This window comes from Teleopsis dalmanni, chromosome 2, assembly GCF_002237135.1.
Source record: "Teleopsis dalmanni isolate 2A chromosome 2, ASM223713v2, whole genome shotgun sequence".
Lineage (NCBI taxonomy): Eukaryota > Metazoa > Arthropoda > Insecta > Diptera > Diopsidae > Teleopsis > Teleopsis dalmanni.
In genome coordinates this window covers 156,129,511-156,150,558 of record NC_051847.1, presented here as the reverse complement: position 1 = coordinate 156,150,558, position 21,048 = coordinate 156,129,511, and the positions used below count along the sequence as shown (strand labels likewise).

The 21,048-nt window shown below is 28.9% G+C and overlaps 2 protein-coding genes across 2 annotated transcripts in view; one reads left to right on the top strand and one right to left on the bottom strand.

Moving 5' to 3' along the window:
• LOC119676000 (zwei Ig domain protein zig-8) overlaps window positions 1-21,048 on the top strand; it is a 336,138-nt gene that overhangs the window by 203,296 nt on the left and 111,794 nt on the right. The gene's annotated exons all lie outside the window — the stretch shown is intronic.
• On the bottom strand, window positions 7,434-20,981 carry LOC119683196 (acyl-CoA synthetase short-chain family member 3, mitochondrial-like). The gene is made up of 7 exons (XM_038096824.1): window positions 20,748-20,981; window positions 13,534-13,835; window positions 12,845-13,473; window positions 12,430-12,483; window positions 12,067-12,377; window positions 11,856-12,001; window positions 7,434-8,002 (listed from the first exon to the last, which is right to left on the bottom strand). Exons 1-7 carry the CDS (start codon window positions 20,788-20,790, stop codon window positions 7,493-7,495), a joined length of 1,995 nt encoding a protein of 664 aa, XP_037952752.1. The 5' UTR covers window positions 20,791-20,981; the 3' UTR covers window positions 7,434-7,492.

The window sequence follows — 21,048 nt, the reverse complement described above, 5'->3', positions numbered from 1 at the left end:
ATATTCATCAAAATTAAAATTTCTACAAGATTAGTATATAGCAGCATCGCTTTATAACATTTATTTGGTATATTAAATAAACTTTATATAGTCAGGTAATAAAGTCACAATAATGTAGTATGTAGATTTACAAAAGCAATCTTATGGGAAACAAATCATCCATCTTTCATACTGAAATTGCAGCCTTTGAAGCAAATGTCAGTAAGAGCATACGCTGTAAACAAACAAAGCAATCATATAAGATACGCATATACAATAATTTAACAACTAATCAGTGGAGAAGATATTGAAAGTTAATAATATTTAAAAACAGTTCAATATAATGGAATATAACATTTTTACATTGCATAGGTTTTCCAGGCATCAAGATTTTATTTACACAAGACTGTACCTGATATTGTTTAACGCCGTCTACAAACACAAATATAATTTGACTTAAGCCCTTTTATGGATTATCTAAAGATCACTCAAAGAAAACTATTAACAAATAGAATAGAAATTCTGTTTTTAATAAATCAGCATTCAGAAAGCTAAATGCTTTATTAAAATTTACAGACCAAATTCTAAAATAATTTTTTAGCTTAACTAACTATGTTAGTTAACTACTTTATATATGAGTAGAGCTATTGGAAAGAATGCTATACATATAGACTACGTTTAAAAAATTGGTGAATTGGATGTAGTTGTCTCTTTTGTATTTAAAGTGAAATATAAAACACTAGTTTTATATGTAAAAACTAGTGTTTCGAATCGAAACTTAATTGGAAAAATGACTAATTTGACAGGCATGAGTTCTAAGCCTGGCACTTGCAGTGCAAACAATTTATATACGGACTATAAATTAATTAAAAAATTCAAATATTTCCTAAGATCACTGGTGATGAATACTTGGTAATACTCAAGACAGCGTTGTATAGTCAGCCAAATTTCAATAAAATAACTAAAATTTTTGTTGTTGTCTTTTCATTTCTATTCGAACGTTACCAACTTTTAAATAGTTTTTTTTCATCATACGACGCGTCATTTATGGCAAAAAAAAAGTTAACATTGAAAAAATGATATATTAATTTATTTCGGTTCAGTACCAACAGCTCTAAAGAATACTGAAAGTGAGCGGTCATTACTCTTTAGTTGTTTAAACTTTAAAGAATAAGAACAAAAAGTTCAAAAGCCGTTTATTTTTATAAACTGAAGAGTTTTGTTTTTTTTTTTTATTAAATGAATTTGTTCAGTATGATTTAAATAAAAAATTTTAATTATGACCGATTTACTCTGCACTGAACTGAAAGCTAAAAAAAGGATATTTTCTCTAGAACAAAAATCGGGACTTAACATATATATATATTATTTTTCAATTGAATCGGAACGAAGAACTTGTGCGGTTCTGATAAAAAAAAACATTCTTGCCTGGCTTTGGCTTGCAGAATGATGAGTTACGAGAGCTATTTGGTTTTTATCAGTGTGATAAGTTATTTTATTCCTCATGTTGTTATCAAAAATACAATCAAACTATAATATGGTGTAATAAAATCTACTATAGTTACAGTCCGCACCTCTCTGGTGTATGTTAGCATCAAGGCTATAAGTGTTTAAGAACTTGTCCAGATTCTGACTCTTAGTTATGTATATTATATTTTGTTTCATAGCATTTGACTTTACGCTATTTCTCCGCTGACATTATTGCGTGAATTTATATTTATTCACATATATATGAACTCCTTCCTATATCCTTTTGCTTTCTCTTCGTTGTTTCTAAGGCCATAATTACTTGCCGCTGTTTTTTAGTTTTAGAAAATATTCTCGTACTGCTAGCTCAGACCTGTTTATTAGATCGAAATCGTTTGTAGATCTCTTTAAAATATTTCTCTGATGTTTATTACTGATTTGTAATAATTATAAACCCTTACTTCAATACTGTTTTAGTTTCAAATTTTGCGCATAAGTTACTATCTATGCATATCTGATTTCGTATTCCATATAATAAATTTGCACAATGCTTTTAGTAAGTGTTTCTTTTTATGCTGTTGTACGCTATTTTGGGATCTATAAACAAGTGATATGTGGTACCGTCTATTCTCATCCACTATAAATATTGCGTTTATAGTGGATTTTACTGAATGTATTTGGTTGTATATGTTATTATTAAACGTATGACAGTTTGGATTCGTAATTCATTAGTAATGACGATATGTGAGAGAAGTTTTTATAATATTTGAGAGAAGTTTCTTTCTTAGTTTTTAACTCGAGCTGATTTGTTGTACTATAGAAGAAGAAAATCATAGTTAACAGAATTTCGAACGAAGGCCTCAATCAAGAATGATCGTTAAGCACTTAATATTTAAGAATATAGATATTTTACTACATATTTGTTTTCACCAAAAACTTTTTGAAAGATAAAAATTTATTTCAAAGATGGATATTGAGAAAGGAACTCAACGGGAACAGATGAAGACTATATACAAATTAAATAACTAAATTACATTCCTTTCGCAATATATAGTTAATTGAATTTTGTCCTTATTAAAGATAAAGATAAAATATTTAAAAATAAATTCTCAATGATTTGAATGTATAAAAACTTAAATATTTATTTTTTATAAAACTGGAATAAAAAGCTTTCAATAGTCACGAACTATTGAACAATTTTTTCTAATTTAAGAATGGAAAAAATCAAATTATTCAAATCGATAGTAAAAAACTTAATCCACATTTTATAATGTTGGGATTTGCATTGAGACAATGCAATTAATTTGGAATGTAACGTGCCTGGAATAAAATTTTCTACTCATAAGTTGGTTTGCTGTTTACTTTGGTACTCTAGCAACCAAAAAATATAGATACTTGGCCTGAAAACATTAAACATGAAAGAAATTTCTACTTAATGCATCTGATTTCTATTATCATTAGTATAATTAAATTTTGCAATTTATTCTGTTGATGTTGTGGTGATGATGATGCCTGCCCACACATGATGCACTAACTTCTTATGATTTTCATGTCTGTGGCATTTATATTTTTTTTATTTTACGAAACGTCAGAATATAACTTGAAATTATTCCCGCACTTCAATTTATCACAATTTCATACATTTTAAATCATTACATTTACATGAAAATGATACAAGAGTTTCATAGTACAAACATCATTTTACAATATTATGAAAGGTGTATTATATTTTGCAGAAGAAAACAATTGATTATTATAATATGATAATTTTACTATTATATTATCATTACAATTATTATCAATAACATCATCGAGTTTGACTTTCCCTGCGAACAGCAAAATAAATCTGAGCCGTGTTTATCAAACATCAAAGCGGTAATATTTTGGACTATATTTCTATTTTTTCCGAAAATTTCATTTACAGTTAATATATGAATGAGCACAAATTATTGATATACTCTTTTTATGTCTTTACATCTTATCTTTTCAGACATATTTTTAAGACATGTTTTTTGTAGTTTTAGTGGCTATTACGTTGTCTTTTTATTATTATGTTGAGGCTAGTTGAGTCAATGCACCTGAGCACTTTTGCTCTCTATTATCTGCGAGGTTTCTTCATAACCTATCTCTTCACTTGACTGGATTATTGTTTATCACATCATCAGACTAAGCAATAACTGACGACAGATCTGCATACTTCCCCGAGGAGACTGTAACCATTCTGAGATACGATAACATGGTCTTGGTAAGCCTGTTGGTTTTCGTAAATAGTTTCAGGGCTCTATCCTTTATGTTTTTTGTTACTATAAAAATACTTCGTTCCTGTAAAGATGTGTATTGCAAAGGTCAATCTATATAATTTCTAAAGTATTTTAGCAGATCATATTTTAAAGGTCCATTTCTAAAGTAAAAAACCAATTTAAATAAAATTTGCCGAGTGGTTTGAGATATGGGCAAATAAAGGTTTTTTTCACTTCCAGTCGGAAAGATATGTCAGTTTTAATCCATAGACCCATTTTTACTAAACCTATTAGAAAATTTTATAGACCATACATTTTATTGAACAAAAATCAACAAACTCTGCAGTATGTTTTAATAAACATGGTATGATACCCACAATTTTCAACAAATTTTATCATAATATCGAATTTTGACTATCTTAAGAACATAAATATACTTAAATTTTAAATCATATTTAAAGAAAATTTAAAAAATGATAACAGTTCTAGAAAAATCGGCCAAAAGTCGTGTTCTAATACCCATTTTATTCTGAAAGTCAGAACTCAACTCCCACCAAATCAATGTAAACGATTTTATTTTTATTATTTTTTTTTTTTGATTTTTACTCAAAATGTATTCATTGCTTCTAGAAGCGTATTACTAATTTATGCGCGCGAAGCTTTTAGCAACTTTTGAGTTATTATATTTATTATTATTAGAGAGGACAATGGTACACTGTGACTTATAAGATCTATCTCAAAATAAAATTTCCAAACTTCATTCGATTCAATGAAACTCCAATACAGGTACTGAACTCATTTTCTGACAACCGCAGGGCTTGAACATGCAAGAAATTTGTTTCTGCAATGCACAGAATACGCAGATGTCAATGTACTTTGGTCCAAACTTTGAGAAGTGGTAGAGTAAATTAAACCAATTACTCTAAGTCGGATTTATTTAAACTAAGAAACTTGCCAATTTCATTGTTGACTCTTATTTGCTGTTTGAATTGTTGTAGGCCTGTAAAATCGAACAACTTACATATGTTTTATGTTTCTAAGTATTGTCTAACAAATGGATATCCCGCAAAAACGTTCGGACTCTATGAAGGGAGTTTGTGTACACTTCTTCGCAATTTAGTCATCTGTTTGGTTGCTGTCGAGTTTCCCATGCATTGGTATTCAGGTGAGTGTTATTTTATTCATTGTAACCCACTCAGATAGAGTATTTTCACAGCTTCTGGCGTACTTGTAGGTATATGGTAGTCTAAAATTGGAAAGATTTTGTATCTGCCTTGGTATCCACATATGTAAATTAGATAGTCTTGTTGGCCTATTGTTTTTTCAGACATTCTATAGCATAGATTTGAATGGCAGGCAGTTTTGTCTAAGAAACTGCAAGAGTAATTCCCGTTGGAACGGATATTTTAAAGCATTGGGCCATTACTACTACATACTTGCGAATATTATAGGTTTTTTTTTTCAACATTTCGACAAGGCTAGGACCGTCACTCGGCAAATTGTTGTTACATTAATAATGTATAATTTTTGTGTATCCTCCATTTATTTGACCATCTATTTAGAAAATACTTATTTTGTTATATACTTTATTACATTATATACAGCTAATGTTTTTTTTTTTGACCGGGGAGGAGCCAATTCATCTCTATTGTTTTAAGGCATTGTATTAATCCGTTTTTTTACTATTTAATCACAAGTTTACTAAATATCTATACTAAATATCTATTCATCAATCTATGGAATTTAGTATTAGTATTGGTTTTAAATACGAAAAATGTGGGCTTTCCACTTTTAAGAGATTTATAGAAATTTATAGATTATAACTCTGAATTCCTATTAATATGTCGTAAGACACTTTTCCAAACTTTGAACTTATAAAGAAACTTTATTTATAAAATATCTCTAAAATAAGTTTATCTTAATAAAAAAATTTCATTATGTGATTAATTTTTAATTATATTTAATTGAGTGAATTATATTATTAATCTCAGACTGTATACGTCAATAGATTCTCACAGTTGCTTCTACACTTTATGGGATATCATAAGGTAAGGATTAAAGGAACTTGTAAACGCTTACCATGTTGTTGATGCTGAATAATTTATTGTGACATTCTAAACTCCAAGGATATATATTTACGAGTTTGTTTTAGCCTGGGTGTGTTTTTATTTGTTAGCCGCGTACGCCATATAATACAATTACCATACGCAAATCTGATACCACTTATGATATTAAACCCAATGTGGTTAACCGATCATCTGTCCTTATTGCGAGTATTACAAAATCTTTCTCTGAATTATGAAAAATTAAAAAAATTTGAAAATCTAAAGTATAGCATTGGTATAAGCATACCGTTGGCATATATACCTTATGATCAAAAAAGAATTAGAATTAAAAAAAAATGCAAAATTTTAATTTTTAATAATTTTTTTTCATTATCGCCTTCAAAGTACTCTTCTCCTGCGGCAATACATGCATGCCAACGCTTGATCCAATTTTCCATACAAGTTTTATAGGCCGCCGAATTCACGCAGCGAATTCTCTTTTATGGCCTCTATGATCTCACCAAGTACGGTGTTTGGTTTATGATTTTTTGGAGTTTTTGGCGACACAACCAACGCTGTGTGAGCCGGTGCGTTATCGTGGTGTAAAATCCATGAGTTTTAGTTCCATAAATCTGGCCTCTTTTTGAGAATGGCCTCACGCAAACGACGCATAACGGCCAAATAATACTCTTTATTGACCGTTTGACCGTCCGGAAGGAAATAATAGTGCACCGCACCACGAATATCGAAGAAAACGCCAAAGTCGGCCCAAAATCATAACCTTGATTTTAACCGACTTTGGCGTTCTCTTTTCGGTTTCGGCTCACCTTCGGAGCACCATTCGGTCGATTGTTGTTTGGTGGGCATGTCAAATTCATAGACCTATGTCTTATCACCTGTTATGATGCGTTCGATGAATGTGGGGTCACTATCTGCGTTGGAAATCATCTCTTTGGCCACATCATAACGACGCTTTTTTTGAATGAAATTCAGCTTTTCTTTGTATAGACGCCAAACAAAAACTAATAGTACGATATGCGTCAAACTTTGACAGAATTCGTATAATAGTGTTACCAGCGTGAAAATATAAAAAATTTACCGATTGTATGGATAAGCGCGGAAATTCAAAAATTAAAATTCTTGTTCTTTTTTGATCACAAGGTATATGCTACATTCTAGTCAAACTCCCTTCATTTAAATCGTGGAATTGGACATGGGATTCTATTATTGGTAATTTCTAAAAACTTGAACATTAATATCAAATATTAAAATATATATATTGTGCATAGTATTTTAATAATATATTATTTTAATGAAGCGGAATTGTTAGTATTTCTTGTTATTGTGTCAATGGAATGAAAATTTGTTTTGGATTTGCATAGAATTTAAATAAATAAATTGCATTTCGGTGGCTACACAATTTCAAGCTGGCGACGAAACATTTTCTCAGTTTGATAGTTTGACACATTCCATCAAATAGGAATAAAACTGAAAGTTTCATAAAATACACATGTGCGACCCGAAATTTGCATTTTAATTTAGTAAATTCAGTTCAGTTTTCTTTAAAATTTATGATGTTCTATAACCGAATTACGATAATGTTAAAGAGTATAAAGCAAAGGTTAAACTTAGAAATAAATTTAAAATTTTTTTTTCTTATTATGATATCCAATTTTTTTTTAATTTGTTTGTAAATGCGGGGAAAAATTAAAATTACATTCATCCGTTTAAAATAGTATAACATTTTCTTAAGAAATTCAATTAATTATTTGTTGTAACAACTGGATCTGGTGTGTTCATAGCATGTCCCAGGCTCTGAAGCGCTGTTCGTATACCTACAAATACACTTGGATCTTCTATAGTTGCTGGTAGTGTAACTAGCTCATTTTTAGCAAAATCAGCCATAGCTTTGCGCATTGTCTTTCCTGATCTTGTTCTTGGTAGTGCATCTACTGCGGCAATTAACCGAAATGATGCAATTGGGCCCACAACATTACGTATCAGTTTGATTATTTCACCTGATAATTTTGCATCATTTTTACTACATGAAGACTTCTTAACATATAAACAAAGCGGTACTTGACCCTTCGTCGGTTCGGGTACACCAAAGACAGCAACATCTGCAACTCCTATATGTCGTAATACCGCATCTTCAAGACTTGATGTTGATATGCGATGACCGGCTACATTTATAACATCATCATCACGAGCTGTCACAAATATGTAACCATTTTCATCCTTATAACCAGCATCCATAGTATCATAATAACCCTAAAATTATTCCATAATTATATATAATGTATATTATATTTTAATATGTTAATAAATAAAAGATTTAATTTAATAAAGAATTTTATGTTCTATGACAAAAAATATAACCGAATAGAATCAGGTGATGAAATTTTTTTGCTGTGACCACACAAAAATTGACAAGATTAAAGAATTTCTTTTCAATTGGAAAACTTCATCACTATTACCAACATTTTCAATTTAAGAAATTATGTTAATATGATATATTATATATTATATGCAGTAGCGAGGCGTCAGCTTTTTGGCAAGGTGTTCACAATTTAATCAAAACAGAATTCCAACTATAACGTATTCCCCCTACTTCTAAGTTTTGTCCTTTCCATAAGCAAATAGCGTACAAGACCAACAAAACAATTTATTTAAATGTTCGCAGCCTGTGATCCACTGGTTTTTATTTACCATAAAGCTGTAGCTGTTGGAAAACGACGACTTACCATAGATTTCGACATTTTTACAACAGGTATCAAATTCTTCATATCTGGAGTTGGTTTATTCATTTCATGAATTAAAATCTTTTTTTCAGAAGATCGTTTAAAAAAAGACATTGAATCAAATTTTTAATCACACATTTATCCATTTCTAAATATTATTTTTCACTTCAAATTTCTTTAATTTCTTTCTTTACTTTTACCATTTGCTAGTATAAAATTGCAATAATGACTTTGTTTTGATTTATTTCCACCCTCTATATAAGAGTAAGAAACTCTCATTTACTCTTCATTTACTCTTTTACTTTGTATTTACAATGCCCGGTTCAGTTTTTATACTGAACCATTTCCCCATATTAAACAGCAACCGTGACTTTGATTGTATTTGCATGCTTTGTATAAACTTTTGGTTCAGTTTAGTGGAATGATCCTCTCGTCAAATGTAAAACGATTTTCGCTCAGTCATTTCTTTTCTCTTTTATATTTACTTTGCAAAACATTGGAAGTGCACTTTTTTTATTGAACTGCTTGCACGCATTAATTTAAGAGTTAAGATTATTTTACGTACATATATTTGTTTGTATGTTTTGTGCTGTGTTTTCAATATTGAACATAGTCTTTGTAAGCAACGCGGTGCAGTTTATATTCTGCACCTTAGTATATTTCAAGAGAAATGTGTTTTCTCTTTTATTAATTATAAGCAATGTTGGGTGTATCTAACATATGTGTGATTTTGTTTGTATTCTACGTTTTGTGTTTATGTTAATCTGTTTAGAAAAGCTATTATAAAAAATGTTAAGTAGCAATATAGCGAGATTATTTACCTAATAAAAAAAATCTAAAAAGGAAGCTTTGTTAAGATGTTCAGTGAACACTCTGAACCATTCGACGCCTCGCCTCTGATTATATGTTATATATAACAGTACATAACAATTTAAGTAGAGCATTAAATATCCACTTCATTATTTTATGTATCTCAAAATTATAAGTAGGACAAAAAAAGACATCATTAAACATTCCTATGCAATTTTGAGCAGATCTAGTCAGATTAAGGCAAACAACTAAAGCCAAAATCGAACGTACTTGATGCAGGGTCCTACTATAGATCTAAAAAACAAACTCTAAATTAGGGATTAAGTTTTAAAAAAAATGTCTTTGGCAGGACACGAGTTCGATTCCTGGTACTTACAGTCTCAAAAAATTATTTACGATTAATTAAATACAAGAATAATTTTCAAGACTTCTGATGATGGGTATTTGGCAATACTCGAAACAACTGTATGGTCAGCCAAAAATTCAATTAATTAAAATAATATGAAATGAATTTCAATTGTTGTAGTTCACTACTGTTCGAAAAACCTCTTTTTAAAAAATATCTTCCTACATCTTAAATAAAATTTTATTACTTTTACAAAAGAAAGAACCTCCGCTTTCACCAAAACTAATCATCTTAAACGTAAATAATAGAAGAGTTTCTTCAGTTTGAGGTTTAAACATTCAATAAAACTATATTGTTTTAATAAATCTAACTAATTCATATCATTCCCATCGACATTCTTCTCATATATGTACACTCTCGTCCATATGCTAAAAGTTTTTATTAAAACGAATGCTTTTCTTCACGTTTAAGATATCATATTTTAAGTGTAATCAAATAATTAAAGAAATTTTTTAGTTTGATCGAGTTTTTGAGTTCTAACCATGTAAATATGGAAATGTTTTTCTCAATTTTTCAAGAAATCAAACCGTAACTGTAGATATTCTAACGTAAATGATTTCCATGTGAAGAAAGATGTAGATATTATGTGAAGTTGAGAATGGATAGTTTCACCATCAGGAAGCAATCTACAGTTTCTAGCACTGCACTTGAATCTTGGTTCAAATCGGATATCATATGAAACAGACTACTACTTGTACTGATTAATTAGTAATGCATTGTCTGTTAGGATGTGACTCTTTCAAAAATATTAAAATTGAACTAAGTCAACCGCTTCAAATGAAAAACGTTTGCATTGTGGTTGAAAGCTGAGCAATGCACTTTAAATTTGTGTACCAATTTATTTTAAACACATTTTTTTTATTAGTTGAATTTTTCAATGTCGTGAAAAACAAAGCGAAAAAAATAGAAATATATTAAAAAACTCAATATTGAAAAAATATAGATTCAAACAGTATATTTGTTAAACTTCAATATTCATCTATATCACATGTTCCATATATAAGGTGTGAAGTTATTTATTAAATTGACTACTGATTTCTTTAATTTAAAGTTTGGATAGCTTATAGATTGAATTCGAATACCAATATCCATTATCTAAACCAAAATATCAATTTCATTCAGAATTTTTCTTTATTATATTCATTGACCGTGATATCACCATGGGTCATTGTTTGTGCTCAAGACCGCCAGTGTCCGTGTGGTTCATCGACAGTGCAATATAATTTAATCTCTCTCTTTATCAATGAATTTTAATATAAAGTTTTGGTACAAAGTGTTTATATTGGAATACAAATACAAAATTTGCTATATAAGTCATGCACATCAAATTTTTACGTAGTACCCCTGAACTTGAATTGTTTATAGATATGTTAGGTTGTTTCAGTTCTACTTGAATAGCGGAATCGTGTCTTTTAGTGTTGTCTGTGCATTGACCACTACACTTCTTTCAGAGGTCCTTCTGCGTATGAACAACAATAGCCATCACAACGATGCATTATTTGAGCACAAGTGGTTATTGGCGTACAATGCCTCCTCTCCAACCTAATCTAACCTAACCCTTGAACACAAAAATATCCCAATAATAATTAAAATAAAATCACTAGAGTAAAATGATTATAATTTATAATTTTTAAAAATTCAAACGGGTACAGAAGTTTATGTACTTATTATCAATACTGTGATAATTACTATGCAGTCTATTGTGGTAACTACTAAGCCTTACCTTACTAATGGGTGTTCGTATTCATATTATTATTTAAAATTGTCATGAGTTTTGTGTGGCTGTATGTAAATGGCAGCCAATATAGAAAACGTCTCGTTTATTCGTTTTAAACCCTATTACAGAGCCATAACAATTATTACTATAAAATTTAAAAACAATAAAAATTATTAAAACTCATTATAACAAGAAACAGAACATATTGGTTAAATGCGTAGTCAGAGCACCTATGTCTTCTGTCAAATTAAAATCTATAATCTATAATATTGTAAGGCTCGATTGCTTTTGTTTTCGGAATTATATTATCTATTGTTTAATAGGGTTAAATTGGGCTGATATCATACTTACATAACTCGGTTCTAAAATGTATATAGTTGTATTAAATCGAAAAAATTGTAAGATCTATAACAATTGTTATGCTTTTTCGGAATTAAATAATAAACTCACGGGATATTTTTGAAAGTAAAGTCTTTTAAACAGTTCATCATTTCTGTACAAGGTTGACATATTTCCCGGTGGCAAAGGTAGTTTTATAACAATTCGGCCTAGTTTTAATGGCTCACATTCGCTACCGTCCGCTTCGACAATTTTTACTATGAAAAATAACAATTTTAAATAGATTTTTTAATACATATTTTTTTATTTAAATAATGCTTACTATTATAGCCAACAAGCGGTAGGCCAGTCGTAAATTTAGGTGGATTAAGACTATGTCCAAAACCAATACAGGTTGCGGTTATTGCTGAACCAGTTTCGGTTTGCCACCAATTGTTTAATACAGGCACCTTAAAGATACGTTCAATCCAATTTTTGGTTTCACTATCACAATGTTCACCGGCAATAAATATTGAGCGTAAAGATTGTAAACAGTATTTCCGTCCATATTTTATATCTGGATCAGCACGTCGTAGAACTCGAAATGCAGTTGGTACAGAAAATAATGAATTCACTTTATGTTGCTCAATAATTCTAAACAAGCAATAAATTGAGTTTATTTAAAAGTTATCAACGGGTATATTACCTGAAATATTGAGCTGGATCTGGTGTACGGTCTGGCTTTCCTTCGTACATGACACTACAATTAAAAATATTATTGAGTATTCTTTACAAATATAAACGTAAATGTATATAAATTATACGTAAATGTATATAAATTATACGTAAATGTATAAATATATTATACATATGTAAACAATAAATATTCAATAATTCATTGGCCCAGGATGAAGCCTTTTTTGGTCTAAAAGACAAAGAAATGTTCGTTCGCTACATTTATATTAAATTATAAAATATTCATTTTTGGAACAAAGTAAAATTGTGTTAATGAATTAACAAATAACTTCTTTAATTTATGGTATTTTAAAATAGAACTTCTTACATCAATAATATTTACTAACATAGTTTTATAATAAAGAAAAAGAAACAAGTTTTAATACCTTGTAATACCATATAAGAGTGGACCGTAACATATGTATGAATGTCCAACAACCCAGCCAAGATCAGAAGCCGACCACCAAACATCGTCGGTTTTCATACCATAAAGCATTTTCATTGTATACATCAAAGCAACTAAATGCCCCCCAACTGGCCGCTGTACGCCCTTTGGTTTATCTGTAGTACCTGATGTGTATAATATATATAAAGGATCATTTGCTTCTACTGGCACGCAATCAATAGGCTCAGCTAAATTTAATACTACTGACCAAGAAATATCAGTTTTTGGATTTATTGACGTAGGAGGTACATTTTCACGTTGAAATATTATGTTGCATAGTGGTTTCTTGGTCGACATATCAACAGCTTCATGTAATATATTTAAATATGGTATAATCTTTCCCGGCTCAACTCCACAATTTGCTGCGATTATTATTTTTGGCCTAGCATGCTCAATACGAACACAGAGCTCGCTTGCAGCGAAGCCACCAAAAACAACAGAATGTACGGCACCAAGTCGTGCGGTTGCCAACATAGCCATTATAGCTTCGGGTATTAAGGGCATATATATAACAACGCGATCACCTTTTGTGACACCTAAATTTGCCATTCCACCAGCAAGTAATGTTATCTGAAATTTTAATAACGATATTTGGTATAATATATTGATCACCATTATTTTGTTTGTTACCTGGTCATAAAGTTCTTGATATGTTACATGCCTAACAGTCTGAGTTAATGGACTATCGTGTATGAGAGCAACTTTATCTCCATTACCATTCAAAACATGACGATCAATAGCATTGTAACAAGCGTTGACATAACCCCCTACAAACCATTTGGTAAAAGGTGGATTACTGTTATCCAAGACACAATCCCAGGGACGATCCCAATCAATTAATTGACTTTGTTGACCCCAAAAATCTGTAGGATTTAAAAGAGATCGGCGATATGCATCCAAATAAACAGGATCGTGAACTTCGGAGAGATTATCTGCACATATAATATTTAAATAATGAAAAAATAAATATTGTTTAACTAATTAGCTTCATTAGTAGTCTTTATTATATACATATATATAATTAAAAAAAATATTCGTAAAATATTTAATTTTTTATCCAAGGGAATACGGACTCATGGGGTTTTGACAATTTTGGTTTTTATCTTAATTTAGATCAATCATGAAATTTTATAAAATAATTGAAGTTTTGCTGATGGCATTATTTTTAGAAATTATTTACAAAATACATTTAAAAAGCCATTCACATCACACACTTAATGCCACCAAACACTAAAGACTAAAGAATATGCCACCAATAATATTTATTTTTTATATTAAATTTGATATTTTATTTTTTAGACGTAGTATATTTATGCATATAACCTACATTAATTACATCAACTAAGGCCATTAATCGTATGACAAAATTTAATTTTTTATCGTTAATGGTTGGCATATACCGGAGTTTTAATCACAATAAGAAAAACAAAGGAGTGAATTTTAATTAATTAAGTTGAGCAGAGTTCAATTATATTATATCCGATTGTAGTCTTTATAATAAATACAGTCTTTATAAATAAAGTACAATATTTCATATTACGTACAATCAAATGAATAAAAAATAACTTTCTTATACTTAAAGCGTTTTGAAACACTTTTTATTTAACAAAAATATTATGCCACTCTTTAATGAAAAAAAAAAAATTTAAAAAGATTTTTAAAATTAAAAATCCACTAATAACAATTATTTAATAGTATTCAAAATATTATCAACCAAAATTTGCATTTAGATTTTTGTTAATTCTTCCAACTAAAACTTTCCATACAATTATAATCTTTAATTAATATAACGTAAAGTTTTCATTATTTTACAATATTATAAATAATATAATTGCTTACATTACATATAATTATATGTAATTACAATTACATACATATTATGTTATATGTAATTATTAAATATGATTAATTGGCCTTTCTTAATTATATCTACAATAAGAAAGAAATACATTGATTTGAAATATAATAAACTCTATCAGTTCTACTGACTTTACTGAAATGGCCATAACACGTTACGGGTTTCACGCACCATATCTCCCCAGGCGCCTAACTTGATGACTCCACTGGAGATATGGTCTACCTCTACACCATTTTTTCTGAAACTTCCGTATTAAATATAGAACGTAAGTTTTGTTTGCCGAGATAGGGTTCCACATCCCAATTCCCTCTTGAACCCGTACCTCTTGGCATTGGTGAGTCTTCGTTAGATCTCCAGGATGACATCGATGTTGTTTGTTATTATGGTGCCAAGATAACTATCTTAATAGATAAACCTTAATAGATTCGAAAATATAGTCGTCAGCCACTAGCTCGGCATTTAAGCGACGAACATTTATACATGTAGCCGACATATACTTCGTTTTGCCCTCATACACCAATAAGCCCATTTTTACAAATTCCTTTTCGATAACAACAAAGGCACCTGTAACATCACTACGCTCAATGATGTTGATGTCGTTGGCGTAAGAAACTATTTGAATACATTTGTAAAATGTTATTCCATTACGATGACCAGCAATCCTGTGCATGATCTCTTCTATGTTAACATTGAAAAAATTGATTGATAAGATAAGGAATCACCTTGTCTGAAGGGTGCTGCTAAAACCCATTCTGCTGAGTCGTATTAAAGGATACCGAACTCAGATAATGCGGTATAAACGCGTCATAAATTTCTTCGAATCCTTTGGTCAAATCGTCCTCTTCTTTTGTCAGCGCATGCGCGTAAATTAAAGTGATGTCAAATTTCCCTTGATACAAATAGTAACAAGTCTTTAATAAAAAAGGTTCTATTGTGATAAAATAAAAAAAAAAAATTTTATGATTAAATAAGATCATAAATCAAACATTAACTTGTATTCCTTCAACAAACAATTTTTGGCCCAAGTATTCACTCTATTCTTTACTTTTTTTGACAATTTAGTGCATATACCACCAACAATGACTGATTTTGTTTGACATATAACATAAAACAATAGCAAGGAAAAATCCTAATACTAATGATGTCAGTCATATAGTACGTGTGAAGTTACTCTTTATGCGAAGTTTATTTATCTCATTGTTATTCACATCTTATACACTAAATTTATGTACACAACATAAAAAACAACTCTTTACGGGCAATATAGCTCTTCCGCTGCATTGGAGATTTTCCCAATTTCTTCTCTGTATTACTGGAGATTTCTTTTCCCTATATAACATAATGAGCAAATATATGTTCTCGTGGCTTATATATTTACTCCTATTAAAATATATTATGAATCAGTGGGAATTCAATATATGTATATATATATATTGATTATATATTGATATATTATGGTTATCAAATTGAAAGTAGTTGATACTAGTGCCATTGTTTATAAATATTTATATCTCTTCATTTCCTCCTTTTATTTTCATTTTTTTCAATAAAATTATACTATTTATTAATTTTAATTAACTATTCATTACAAAATATATTATATGGTGCCTTATGAACTGATTTAGGTAGAGAATTGAGCTGCCTTCATTTATTACACTGACACAGAGTATTTTATATATACGTTAAATGCAGATCTAGTGAGTACAAATGTCTTCCTGCAAACTGTCTTATACAACTTCCATTACGAGTTAGCAAAATATTTCCTCAATTCAAAAAATATTTTCATGTTCGAACGGTGTTTCTAAAAGATAACTACAATACTATAATTCATTTGTTATCTTTATTAGGCTATTAATGATTCCGTTTTAGAAATCGTGATTCTAGAATTGTTACCTCTATATTCTATCTCCAGCGTATTACGTATTATACCGGGAAATAATTTTTTGTAATCTGTAAATGTCATCTAATACTATTTTCATCTGCATATATATCAATAAACAAATGCTAGACCCTTTTATTGAGGCATGCTTCTATAGACATTTCCAAGAAATTTTAACAATTTCATAGACAGTTGCAGTTCGTAGTTTTGTTTTTGATACTTTATCAGAACCTGCCCTAAAATCGACAAAGACTGTGTAAACTTTTTCCCCCTTTAAATTACAAATCATTTATTATTGACCACTTATAAATATTGACAGCCTTTAAGCATTCAGGTTGAATTTCAGCTTAATATTCATATAGAATTTAATTACACTCGGTCTATTCCGTGAGTTGATTATTAGGAATATCTAATATAATGGAAAAAATACCATTACAAATTACACCTTTGAATTGTTAAAGTTCTACGATTTCTGGCATTTATGAAAAATTCTTAAGGTACTTTGTTCTCACCTACTGTCCTGTTCAATCGAACTGTTTTTAAATCGAAGCATGTAGTACTTTATGTTTTATTACTTCATTGCGTATTAGAGGTCTGCAGATATTTAAACGGAATTTATAATTTTACTCAAATGACATTCAGAATTATTTGCTGTTACTTCCGTACCGATTTCAACATTTGTGTCCTATATTTCTTTAGACAATTTCCACAAACATTTGCTATCCTTAACTATTTCAATTTTTTTCAATTTAAAAAAAAAAATTCGTCTATTGGTGCTATATATTGCATTACAGCTTTTGTTATTTTTGAAATCTAATATTTTCTTTTTGACTCTTGTAAAAACTATTGAGTGCACTTCTTACTTTAATTCGCATCCAAATACAATCTAAATTAAACCACTTTTGCTAAATTTCTAAAAATTAATTTTTCATTTTCCAAAGATATTCTTTCTATCTTTATCCTTCCATTTCAATTTTGACAGTAATTTAAGTATGTATGCAAAGCAATTGGCATGTAGTCTAACCAAGACTTTAACTTTATCCACAATGTTATGGGATATTGTTGCTATATCGTTTACTTATCTACTTATTGCACTAAATAAAGTAATATTGCTGGCTATATTACTGGTTGTAAGACCATTAATGAGTCCAGACACTAAAACATTATCATAGCAGAACTTCTTATAACCTTGTTCTGTGGTCTATTACTTTATCTTAAGATTTCTTAATTTTATGTTTATTTAGAAGCATATAGCTCTTGAGTTAGTTCTTCAATTTTAATTACAATTACATAACTATATATAATAGAAACAAAATGAAACTCATGAATTATGAATATATCATATCATATATATATATTCAGATCACATATTCCAATTCGAATCACGAATCTATTATCTACAACCGTTAAATAGTTTATTAAATAGCAATAATAATCACTCAATAGCTAATCGCACCGATTTCTTCTCACTTCAAATTATATTTTACTCTAATTATAACCGTCTTTAATTAAGAATTTATATCAGATTGCTGATAAAGCGATCGATAGTATTATACTAACTATTCTATTATCTATCTTACTATATAATCTGTATAGATTATAATTTTCATTGAAAAAAATTTGAAGAACGATATGTGTAAGCTATTTAAATTATTGCTATATGTAATAACGCTCCTCTGTAATAACCTGAAGGTTAAATGAGGACAAATATAAATTATAATAATAAATGTAATTTCGAATCTACTAATGAGTCAACATCAGTATGAATATTGAATAGAATTCTAAAATATTTAATTAGAATTCTTTTTATCGAGATGTTGAAAAAGTGCCTTCTTCAACTACTTATTATAAATAAATATATTACAAGCAATTTAAATTATTATTAATTTGTTCTAACCCCAATAAGAATTTTCTTTATTAACCGATTATTATTACTATACATATAAAGAATATAATGATATTTTAAAGATTGCAATTATATGGATGACATGTTCGTACAACCTTAACACTTTCTTTTAAATGAATAACAGGTTAAATAACCTGTAAATAAATTATCTCATAATAAAACTTAACTTTTCGTTTTTCTCTGCAGATCTAAAACTTGAATGATATATTCAGATAATGAATATATTTTATATAATTAATAATTAATTAAAACGTAAGGAGAATTTAAATATCTACTTAAGCATTAGAAGTTATTCAATTTCAAAATATCTAATACTTTGGAAATATATAATCACTTTTACTTTCCATTTATGATTTGGATATATCTCAGTAAGTAAAAGTATATGTGAACTACAATGTTAGATGGAATTCAAGTGATTTCGTTGCCTGGAAGCAGCCCTAATTTGAATCCGATTGACGTATACAAAAATTAAATAAACATATATTACACAAAAGTATTTTTAATTTTTTGGAATATTTAATTAAAATGTGATATTTGATGCGTGATGCGGTTTCTATGACCGCTACTGTATAACAGAGTATGTGGCCATGCACAGAAACCTTACTACATTAACAGTACAAAGCTACAGATGATATAGGCTCCAACATGTATACGTTGTGAGACAATTGAACAGATGGATAACGTCTTGTAATCAATAGCAGTGTGGAAACAAAACCGAAATAGACGAGATTATTGATGATAAGTTACACTACAGCGCGTGAATACAACCTTGATTAAGTGGTCCTGCTGGATCGCTTGGCAAGTACCACATGTTAGGCGAAGGTGAAAAATATATGTGAGGTGGATGCGTCTTGGAAACGAAACTGTTATGGAAGTATGGTTTTGAAAAAATATGTCTTCTGTAGCAAGTTGCAGTCGTGTTATTGTATATGTATGTGTTTGTTCATCAATCTGTGTGATATGTAAAATTCCGTAGATAGTATCTCATTGTGTTCATTCATATTAAATAAATTATTTCTTATTTTCTGCCTAACATGAATAGAGCATAGATATTAGAAATCTAAAAATCCTGAGGGGATTTTGCAAGTAAACAAAAAAAAAGTCAGTAAACATCATAAAAAAAGGAAGGAAAATGTTCACCCAACTAACTAGACAGCTGAGTTGAGTGATCATTTTTACTGATATGCGTTAAAAGAACTACATGATTAAGAAGAGTTCACAGTCCAGCATTATATATGAATTGGTGTTATAGGTTATAGGCGCGGCAGATTTTTCACCCTAGCACCACTTCAAGACTGTTCCCCGGATCTATTCCAAAGTTGAACGCACTTTCTTTTTGTTTTGTAATACTAATATATTCAAAAAAATTTATTTGGAATTTGAAACTTAGTAAAAATGTTTATTTCTATGCAAGAAATAAATTTTAATTGCAATATATTATATGCTTACGAATTATTTTAATTAAATATATGCAAAACTTCTGTCTTCATTTGTGGTATAGAAAACGAAGCAATATTATACACCTTCCGACCTTTTTACCTTTTTTCACATTATTTTTTTCAAAACAAATCGAAACAAAGTTGCATTATAATAATCAATAAAAAAAACTATTTGAAGAAAAAAATAAAAAAACTGTGTACTTTGCATGAAACTATGTTTTTTTTCTTTGAAAGGGGAAAATACTTCAAATTAAGTAAAATATAAAATTCCAATAGAATTAAATTACAATATTTTTGTATAAATAATATTTTTATATAAAACAGTAATGAATATGACAAATTTCATATATTTTAAAGAAATTAATATACTTTTAAAAATCTATACTTGAATATGCTCATTCGTTCATTTATGTTAATTAAATTAAAATAGTGATTATAGTGACAGTGATTATAAACTAAAAATTATATCGAAATTAAAAAAAGGAATATTTAAAAAACACTTTATAACATTATTGTCTTACACCTGCTGTTTCACTCATTAATATGTACATATATGTCATTAAATGAAGTTTATAAGCACATATATAAAAACATAAGCGCTGTTAAATATTCAATAATTTAAGTATATAACTTTAGAATGTCAATGTAATTTTTTTTTTAATTTATTTTAACTCGCATTAATCATAAAAAAAGTATTAAATTTTTTCATAACTAGATTTCATATTTTAAAGTAAATATTATTGCATTATTTCTTTGACTTACTTAAATCATTAGTATAATTTAAGTAATTAGAACTGTCAGCCATTTTAGTAAGTTTATGATATAATCTATTACTTTAACAGGATTAAATTTCACAAAGGGATAAAGTTAACGAATATATAAAATTTTTATTTTATGCACAACCGCGAACTCGAGGTATCAAAATTGTACTGATCGGTATTCGAGTAAATAGCAAACTAAATTGTCTTTAAAAAGAAATTTACTTTATTTAAATTTGAAAACTTTATGAGCAGCATTAATGAAATTCAAAAAATAAGTAGAAACGTATATATAATTTCATTCA

Coding starts and splice junctions, on each gene's coding strand:
- LOC119683196 (XM_038096824.1), bottom strand. CDS start 20,790: ATGGCTGACAGTTCTAATTACTTAAATTATACTAATGATTTAA. Junction 12,378..12,429: donor GATCCAGCTCAATATTTCAG/GTAATATACCCG, acceptor TTGCTTGTTTAG/AATTATTGAGCAACATAAAG. Junction 12,002..12,066: donor ACCGCTTGTTGGCTATAATA/GTAAGCATTATT, acceptor TATTTTTCATAG/TAAAAATTGTCGAAGCGGAC.